The 9,501-nt window shown below is 52.6% G+C and overlaps 2 protein-coding genes across 3 annotated transcripts in view; both read left to right on the forward strand.

The window, feature by feature from the left end:
* The window catches only part of Ppm1j (protein phosphatase, Mg2+/Mn2+ dependent 1J), a 5,761-nt gene extending 4,966 nt beyond the window's left edge, over nt 1-795 (forward strand). The window contains exons 9-10 of the mRNA XM_021196490.1: nt 174-325; nt 476-795. Coding sequence (XP_021052149.1) covers nt 174-325; nt 476-626 — 303 coding nt within the window. The 3' untranslated portion in view covers nt 627-795. The remainder of the gene's footprint in view (nt 1-173; nt 326-475) is intronic.
* Nucleotides 796-3,645: 2,850 nt separating this feature from the next.
* Rhoc (ras homolog family member C) lies at nt 3,646-9,358 on the forward strand. Of its 2 annotated transcripts, none has more exons than XM_021195862.2 (5): nt 3,646-3,743; nt 6,791-6,954; nt 7,488-7,608; nt 7,809-7,939; nt 8,763-9,358. In XM_021195862.2, the coding sequence occupies exons 2-5, from the start codon at nt 6,799-6,801 to the stop codon at nt 8,934-8,936; spliced, it is 582 nt and encodes a 193-aa protein (XP_021051521.1). In that variant the 5' UTR covers nt 3,646-3,743; nt 6,791-6,798; the 3' UTR covers nt 8,937-9,358. The 2 variants fall into 2 exon arrangements, with proteins under 2 accessions (XP_021051521.1, XP_029393931.1); XM_029538071.1 differs by lacking the exon at nt 3,646-3,743 and adding an exon at nt 3,768-4,039.
* The last annotated feature ends 143 nt before the right edge of the window (nt 9,359-9,501 follow it).

Genomic DNA, 9,501 nt, shown 5'->3' on the forward strand with positions numbered 1-9,501 from the left:
TCCTTCAGGAGGCTCCCACCTCCTTTCCTCCTGAACACCTCCAGCCCTCTCTTTCCTTCAGGAGGCTCCCACCTCCTTTCCTCCTGAACACCTCCTGCCCCCTCTTTCCTTCAGGAGGCTCCCACCTCCTTTCCTCCTGAACACCTCCTGCCCTCTCTTTCTCTGCCTGCCAGGTGCGAGTGTATGATCTGACACAGTATGAGCACTGTCCAGATGATGTGCTGGTCCTGGGAACAGATGGCTTGTGGGATGTGACCAGTGACTCTGAGGTAGCTGCCACTGTGGACAGGGTGCTGTCATCTTATGAGCCCAATGACCCCAGCAGGTAGGGGGTTGCCTGGCAAGGTGTTGGGGGGGTAGTCCTGGTGAAGGAAGGGGCAAAGGGAAACGAAGCCCAGAGACCCACATGTGGGCCTGTGTATCTGTCTTCTCATATACGTATTGGTACATGAATGTACACATGTACTCCTGGCAGGTATACAGCTCTGGCCCAAGCTCTGGTCCTGGGGGCCCGGGGAATCCCCCGGGACCGTGGCTGGCGTCTCCCAAACAACAAGCTGGGTTCCGGGGATGACATCTCGGTCTTCGTCATCCCCCTGGGAGGGCCAGGCAGCAGTTACTCCTGATGGGCTCAGCCCCATCCTTCTCACTGCCATACCAGCCTCTCCACTATCACCCTTCTCCTGCCCAAACATGGAAGTTGTGTCCCTGACTCGAGAGTGGCCATTTGAACAAAGGGATGCCCGCTAGGTCCAAAGTTACAGCAACTGGCAAATAAACCAGATGGATAAACGTTGTGTGTCATTATTTGCTTTGACCAGACCCTGAAAAGTGGGCGATGGAAAGAGCACCAGAACACTCCTAAAGAGTGTTCCTTAGGAGTGTGGCTTGCCCAGATTGTCCTGCTGTCCCCCTTTCCCACTCCACATACTTGCCATCTGTCGATGTCTGCCAAGCCTGGGTGTCTAGCCCAAACCTTGTTGAGCTTTGAGCCCACACAATGCCAGCCCTCTCCTCCACGGAACTCTGTCGCTTCCACACACCTTAAACTGAATTCACCGTTTCCCCCATAAATAATTCTCGTGTTTCATCCTTTCAGTGGGTACCATCATGGCTGCTCAAGTTAGTAATCCAGCAGTTGATCACACCTGGCTTATGTGTCTTCACAGTTCTCTGCTACTTCAGTCATGCAGTCTATGTAATGTTTCAGGAAATCAGCTGTCTATATGATGGTATATACAATGTAGCCGAGCTGTGTCCTAGGTTGGACCATCTCGGTTTGTGTGAGTACACTTACTGCTATTTACACAATGATGAAATTCCCTAGCAACACTCCTTATAACATCTCTATTAAGGAATGTGTGACTATACTGTTGATTATTTAAAGATCTTTCATATTTACCTTTATTTCTTTTCTGCCTTCCTCATCACCACATTAGCCCTTTTTTACACCAACTTCCTAACTTCAGAGACTCATTGTTAGGCCCAGAACAGAACTAAGGTTAAAGTCCTGAACATGGCATGTCAGAACCTTCATAATGTGATCCAGTTACTGCTTCTCTAGCTCAACCAACCTCCTGCCTCCAGACTCTGGCTTGTCATAGCTCCAACTTAGTTTATATCCCACACTACCTTTTCTCGTCTATTTCATTTGCTCTCCAGGACTGAGTACCCTATAGTCCCTGGATGCTGCCAAGGCAGTTCCCTCCAGGATTATAACTGTCTGTAGGAGGAGCCAATGGGAAGTAGCTATTAAGAGCAGGGACTCTATTTTTATTTTTTAAATTTATTTTTAGTTTCATGTGCATTGGTGTTTTGCCTGCACGTGTGTCTGTATGAGGGTGTTGGAACTGAAACTCCTTGGAACTGGAGTTATAGACAGTTGTGAACTGCCATGTGGGTGCTGGGAATTAAACTAAGGTCCTCTATAAGAGCAGCCAATACTTTTAACCATGAGCAATCTCTCCAGCTCCAAGAGCAGGGACTCTTAAGTCTGAGTGGTTTAACCTCCAAAAACTAACTTCTCTGAGTCTCCATGCCTCATTAAACTGCAGATAACAATAATGCCTCGTAAGAACTAAACATGGTATGGGTGGGGGAGGGCAAGGTTCATGTAATAAAGCTTTAAGAACTGTTAGCTATGTGCGATTGTGTGTTCATTTAGACTGTAAGTTTGTTTGCTTATTTTTATTTATGTTTTGTTCAAGATAGGGTTTCTTTGTGTAGCCTTGGCTGTCCTAAAACTAGCTCTGTAGTTTTAGGACACTAGGGAGGCATCAAACTCATAGAGACCCTCCTGCTTTGGTCTCTCAAGTGCTGGGATTAAAGGCACCACCACTGCTGGGCTAGACTGTAAGTTATCTGAAGGTAGAGTTTCAAGGTTAGTACAGAGCGCTCTTCACCTCAGTTACATGATTTATCAAATGTATGGTCTATGCTTCCAATCCCGAGGGAGTATCTATGTATGTGTCTGCCTGGATTTGAGACGGCTTCACTCCACAGTCCATGCTGGCCTGGAATTTGTGGTAACTCTGTTCCCTCGGCTCGAGTGCTGAGATTACAGGCATGAGCCACCAGCCCAGCTGCACCTGCAGTAGACTCCATAGGACATACATTTATTCTGGGGAATCCTTGTTGACACCTATGGTGAGCAGAGGTTGGTTGAATGGTACAGAGGGGAAGCAGGAGGGGGAGCAGGCAGCACCTGCCTGGGGGCCTCACAGGCCTGACTATAAATTTGACTGATTTAGTTTTTGCAACAGGTTCTCTCAATGTAGCCCAGGATGGCCTGGGAACTAACTCATAGAGATCCATCTGCCTTTGCTTCTTGTGTGTCATCGTGGCTCCCACCTCACTGTAAATTCCTGCTGTCACAAATAGTGGAGAAACCACTTCTCTGGGCTTCATTTTCTTGACAGGCAAAAGGGAAGGGGTGAACTTATTCCACAGTTAGAGACCTGTATGTTTAAAGTATCCAGCACTTGCAAACAAAACATTGGTAGATTTCCTTATACACCCACTGCTTTGGCCTTTTATAAGGAAGGAGATACACGATCAGCTAAGTAACATGTCAGATTGGGATCAACAGCACAACAATACAATAGGAGTGTGAGGTCAGTTTCCAGCTGAGGACACGGAAGCACTTCCAGGAGTGTGCTCTTACAGGACGTCGGGAAATTCCCAGCGAAGGAAGGAAGGGACTTGTAAGGCGATGGTGATTGGGGACTGCAGATCACAAAAGGCCTCCAAGGCTCTGGACAGCGTCGTCACGTTGCACTTAAGGGCAGCTTCTGTATAACCCATCCCCTCGGTCACGGATAGGGTGTAGGAGATACTGGAGCTTCGAGATCTGGTTGGCCACGCGAGGGCAGCAGTGGCCCTCGCTGACCCCACCCTGGGAGCCGCTCAACTTTCCCGAAGAGGGTCCGCCTCCCACGGGTTGGAAGTGGGGCAGAGGCCTAGTTATCTGGGGTCCCACCCGCCCGCACACCATCCCAGCAATCCAGACATCTCCGGGCACGGTCCCTCCAGCTCCAGCCCCACGCCCCTTGCCGGGTCCTCTGCTGGGGTGACCTGCGGCCGCCCGGGGCCCGGAGCGGAGGCGGGCCAAGCTAAGGGCCGCCCCCGTCGACCCCCCTCCCCTTGATGGACCCGCCCCGGAGCGGTGCTGGAGTGTGGGGCGGGGCCCGGGTCAGTCTCAGCCTCCGGCACCGGCCGCGCAGCTGGAGGCGGTGGAGCCCAAGGTACTGGGGCCCCAGCTGGTGGGTGGCGCGGCGTCGTGGGAACTGACCTCGGAGGAGAGCACTTTCCCGATTCCCGGATCGCTCCGTGAGCGGCTCAGGAGTGGGTTCCCGGCCAGGCAAGAGAGAGCTCCCTAAGCTGCGGGCCAGGCGCTCTCGCCTCCCGAGCTCTCGAACCAGCAGAGCCCAGAGCCCTTCCCTTTCCGAGTCTTGCCTTTCCGGACCTCCCTAGCTGGGCCAGGGACACACTTGGATCTCCGTGAGCGACTCAACCCAGACGCTCCAGTTCCGGGCGGGGAGTAAGAAACAGGGCCTCAGGCTGGCTAGGGGTGGGAGTTCTAGCCTGGGATGGGGAATGGCGGGAATAGGGGTGGGATGTGACCATTGGTGGCTGCTACTGCTTGGCGGGTCCGGACGCCGCCCTAGACGGGTTTTGGAGCTGATCTGAGCTGAGAGGTTGAGAAGACTAGGAAAGATCCCGCTCCTGTGTTGTGTATATATGTCTGAGAGTTGGGGGGGGGGGGACAAAACACCCCAATCCCCAACTCTTCCTCCTACCCTTTTGGGAAGTTTGGGAGTTGGGCTGAAAGCTGGAGCCCAGCTCTTCCTTCACTTCTGGCTTTAAAGTTAAGGAAAAGGTGTTGCCCGAAGAGTGAGTCCCTCGCCTAGCTCTCAGGGAGCAGAGTACAAAGGCCTGTTGGATTACTTGAGAAATCAAGAGAATAAGGAGGGCTAGTGGCTTGTCCTAGGGAAGATCCCAGAAGTTCCAGATCCCTCTCCAGGCCCTGGGTGACGTTTTCGTTCTCTTAGGGTTAGTGGGGCAGTTCCTCTGGAGCCGCCTTTCAAAAGGAGTGTTAGCCAGACCATCCATGCCATGTTGGCCTTCGGCCTAATGTCCCAGCTTGGCCTGAGTCCCCAATTATTCCGGCCTAAGCAGAGCCTAGATGCAAAATCTTCGGAGCTGGGGGCTCTAACCCAGCCACGAAGTTCCGGCCTCTGCCTCTCACCATCAAATGCTCAGCCGCCTTGCTGCTGTGGGACAGCCATGGCACAAGAATGGGGATGTGACTAGTGTTTAGTGTTGTAGTGATCACACTTCATCCACACTGCCCACCCTGGCTTGGGGCTGTCCCAGCCAGCCTGTGTACAGCTAGACTGGTTGAATTAATGGGAGTAGGTGGGGGAGTTGGAGGAAATCCTGTGGGTTACCTCATTTTTGAAGGAGCTATGCAGCATAGTGAATGCCTTCTTCCCATTCTTTCGGGGGTACCAGGGAAAGCCCCTGGAGGTGGTGGGGGGGTGGTAAGTGTGGCTGTGCATACGCAACTCCTATAAATTCTCTGTGACTCATGTCCTCTTTCCTCACATCCCAGTTTTGTGTGTGTGTGTGTGTGTGTGTGTGTAGGTGTAGGGGAGGGAGGAACCACCCGGGGGAGTCTGGGGCTGGAGTACCCTGCTTCCTAAAAGGCAGGCACAGGCCAGGGTTTGAGGTGGTGGGAGCTGAGGAACTCAGCGGAGCCAGACAGGATATGGGACTGAAAGGAAAAGCCAAGTTTGGGTCTGAGCTCAGGTTACTGTGCCCTTCTTAACTGCTCCCTGCCTGGTCAAAAGCTTAGCCTGATCCTCACTAGTCCTTTCTTTTGAGGCTCCTCCCAGCCCAGGCTCTGGTCCCCTCCCCCACGGCCGGCCCTTCGCTTCATCTCTACTCTGCCTGGCAGGATCCATGCCAGGCTGTGTAGGTCTGGAGACCTCACTGACCTGGTCAGCTCCCTGTGGTCTGAACTGCTCGTTCAGGCGTGCTGGGGTGTAGGACACATATAAACTCTGAGAAGCTGACTCCTTCCTTACCTTGAGTCACAGGGAGGTGTCTGCAGGGCCTAAGGGTCACCTGGTCACAAGGAGGAAGGGGCTGTTCCAGAGAGTGGGTGGAGGTGATTCCCGAGTGGGTTTAGCTCCGTCACAGCAAGGCTGTGATAGATACGTGGCTCCCCACAGTGTGGTCATTGTCCCCTGTCAGGGGCTGAGTGACTGAGTGTCGCTGCCAGGCCCAGGAAAGGGGACGGGAGGGGTGAGGGGAGGCAGCGGCACAGGCTGCCAGGACTGAGCCTTCTTTGTGTGACTTGAGACTTTGGGGAAGGGAAGGGGGTGGGTCAGGGAAGCCAGCCTACTGCTTGCACTGGCCTCTGGCTTAGCTTCTCCACTTCTGCTCTCACCTGTGAAGTGCCATGGAGGCAAGACAGATGGCATCACAAAGTCCTGCTTTGAGAGCTGTCCCTGTACTCTAAACCTCACTGAGCCTGTTTCCTGCTTATGTCAGGAAGGCCTGGGGACCGGGAAAGGCTCAGTGGGCGTGGTGCTTGCAAAGCAAGCCTGATCACCTGAGTTTGATCCCAGGACCCCATGCAATGGTAGACTGACTACAAAGTTGTTCTTTGACCACCACATGCATATGTGCCTCCGCCAATAAAGAGTTTTTTGTTTTCAAATGGGAAGGTCACCATCCACCTAACAGGCAGCTAGAGAGATGAAGATTTATTTTTTCTCAAAATACCTAACGAAGTATGTGCATGTCCAGGGACAGACAAACACCTAGGGGCTCTACAAGTGTTCCCTGCTTTCTCCCAATACTTGTAGCTGGCTGGTGTGTGTGTGTGTGTGTCCAGGCAGGCATGACTGCTATGGGACAATCTATTCTACTTTGCATCTAGTTATTATTAATACTGTCAAAAATCCTCCTAACAAAACTGGAAGGCAAGGCAGCTAAATCTAGGTCTTTAGGAGGCCACACCAGAGCACTTCTCAGATGTTCTGGGTCCTGCATTCCTCCTCCTGATCAATTCTAATGCATCTAGACCTGTCCCAACCAGCATTCCAAGGTCTTCTGCCTGCAGGATTGGTTCTTGGCAAGAACAGGCCTTAGCAACCCCCATTCCCTTCCAGGGCTGGATGCTGTGGTTTCTAGGCAAGCTTGAGGGGTGGGTGGCTAGATAAGTGTTTTTGGATTTCCTGGCTTTCCCCTCCTCCAATCCCCACTGCCTCCTGCCTGCCAGTTTCAGCCATGGCTGCGATCCGAAAGAAGCTGGTGATTGTGGGTGATGGTGCCTGTGGGAAGACCTGCCTCCTCATTGTCTTCAGCAAAGATCAGTTTCCAGAGGTCTACGTGCCTACCGTCTTTGAAAACTACATAGCCGACATCGAAGTGGACGGCAAGCAGGTGAAGGCCATGAATTTCTTGCTTTCCCGACTGGGAAGCCTGTTCCCCCAGTCACACTGGGCCCGTAGATGTCCTTCTTTACCACCCACCTCCATCTATTTCCCTGCTGGAACCTGCAGAAGTTAGGAAGTGACACCGGAGCTGTAGACAACCTGGGTGTATGATCTGGTTGGACCACATACTGGCTCTGGAATCTGAGCCAAGTCCCTTTTGCCTCTGGGCTTAACTTCTCCCCAGTGCAAAATGTGAATGAGGGCAAGACCTCCCGCAAAGGGTTGCCCTAAGAACTAATGTGGCCGACAGTGGCAGCTCCTACCACACAAAGATCAAACCCATCTTAGATTTCAGAGAAGTGGACCATTGGTCTTGTGACTGATCAGTACAACCCAGCACAGAGCGAGCAGTAAGGTGTTCTGCTAGTTTACAGTAAGGTGTTCTGCTAGTTTACAGGACGAGTGGTTTCAAAGGGCCTCAGGGTGGTAGGGTTGGGGCCCTCGGGCTAGCTGCTCAAGCTCAATAGCCTTGTGTGTCAGGTGGAACTGGCTCTGTGGGACACAGCAGGGCAAGAAGACTACGATCGCCTGCGGCCTCTCTCCTACCCGGACACTGATGTCATCCTCATGTGTTTCTCCATTGACAGTCCCGACAGTTTGGGTAAGGCTTTGGAGGAATCTTGGGAGCATGTAGATCCTGCAAGTCTCCTTTGCTATGGAGACAGTAGCCCTCGGGGTGAGGGGTGTTCACTGCAAGGGGCTTTGAGCTGTTCAGTAGACTCCAGGACTGCTACAGAAGACCTAGCTTCTGTTGCTAAGTAGAAGTGGACACATCTACATGTTTTGGTGATATCTCTGCAGAAAACATTCCTGAGAAGTGGACCCCAGAGGTGAAGCACTTTTGTCCCAATGTGCCCATCATCCTAGTGGGGAATAAAAAGGACCTGAGGCAAGATGAGCATACCAGGAGAGAGCTGGCCAAGATGAAACAGGTGGGTGGGGCGGTGCTGGTGGTGAGGCAAGTTTCCCAGCCGAGATGCAAACAGCTGATAGCCAGTGTTAGCAGGACTGTGATGTCCTGTCCGAATGTTGGGAGGAACTAGAAGGGTCCCCAAGTAACTGAAGTATCAGAGAAGCAACTTGCCCGAGGGTGTGGGGGCTGTGTGTTAAGAGTTCCCTGGGGAGGGAAGGCATTATACATGGCTGGGAGAAGGCTCAGAGGGGTGAGTACTCAAAGACTTGCTAAATGACTCTAGCCAGTGGGCTGTTTTACTTAGAGGAAGGTAAGAAGGTAGGCTATCTTGGGAAGCTAATTAAGGCTTTAGGTGGGAGCAGATGTCGTTTCTGTTAGTAAAAGTATTCTGGTAGCTATGTAGTATAGACAGAGCAGAGAGTCTCAGCCTGTGGGTCATGACCCCTTTGGGGCTGCATGTTAGATATCCTGCATATTAGGTATTTACATCATGATCCATAACAGTAGCAAAACTACAGTTATGAGGTAGCAACAAAAATGATTTTATAGTTGGGGGGGGGTTTCCCCACAACATGAGGAACTGTGTTACAGCACTAGAAGGCTGAGAACCACCAGACTAGAAAAGGAGGATGGGCAGCAGGCACTTGTTCAGGGGAGGAATGGGTACTGTAGGGGTAAGGCTGGGCGGGAAGACAGGACAGTCAGAATTCTGAAATGACAACCTGGGTCTTATGTCCCCAGCCCAGAAACTGGTCCTGGTAGTTGGACCTAGGAGTTCTGCAGGGCCAGTCTGGAGGATGCTCAGTTACCCCTTCTTTTGACCCTGTGTCTTGTTTTATCAGGAGCCGGTTCGATCTGAGGAAGGCCGGGACATGGCAAACAGGATCAGTGCCTTTGGCTACCTCGAGTGCTCAGCCAAGACTAAGGAAGGGGTTCGGGAGGTATTTGAGATGGCCACTCGCGCGGGCCTACAGGTCCGGAAGAATAAGCGCCGGAGGGGCTGTCCCATTCTCTGAATTCCCCAAAGCCTCCTCAGCCCTCCCACCCTTCCCTTCACAGGGGCACAGGTTACGCTCTCCCACGCCATCCTTGTAGGACTCCGTGCTGCCAGTTTCTTTTTTGGTTCCTTTCTGCCCAGGACTGCATGAGTTTCCCAGCCCCAAGTGGGGGCTGCTAGGCCCTTCCTCCCTGCCTCTGGGAACCGGGCTGGTGCCCTGCCCTTCCTGAGCAGGGCTCCTCCTCCCGATGCGGTGGTCCGGGGGTGGGGCTCTTAGTCCCTCTGGCCTTCCCCATATTACACACCAGCACTTTATATATTTTTGGCTCACAGGAGGAATCTAGGGTAGGAACTGGGGTTTCTGCTTTGGGTAGTAGCCTTGTATTTGACTTGACTTGTGGGGAGGGCAGGACATGAATAAAGGTCAAAGGTTGCACCGTGTGTGGCAGCTTCCTGTCTTTACTGGCCTACCTTGGCTGCGAGCCTGGAGTCCCATCTTTTCCTCTTCATTTCCAAGTTGCTGGCTAGGCTGGGCCCCAGTCTGCAGAGGCAGGGCTGGGGGCGGAGGCAGCAGGGGACAGGGT

This window comes from Mus pahari, chromosome 4 (genome assembly GCF_900095145.1).
Source record: "Mus pahari chromosome 4, PAHARI_EIJ_v1.1, whole genome shotgun sequence".
NCBI classification, from domain to species: domain Eukaryota; kingdom Metazoa; phylum Chordata; class Mammalia; order Rodentia; family Muridae; genus Mus; species Mus pahari.

Bases quoted from the DNA above. Each gene is read 5' to 3' on its own strand.
- Rhoc (XM_021195862.2), top strand. From the start codon at position 6,799: ATGGCTGCGATCCGAAAGAAGCTGGTGATTGTGGGTGATGGTGCCTGT. The intron at 7,609-7,808 runs GTAAGGCTTTGG...ATATCTCTGCAG, and splicing joins TGACAGTCCCGACAGTTTGG to AAAACATTCCTGAGAAGTGG. The intron at 7,940-8,762 runs GTGGGTGGGGCG...TTGTTTTATCAG, and splicing joins AGCTGGCCAAGATGAAACAG to GAGCCGGTTCGATCTGAGGA.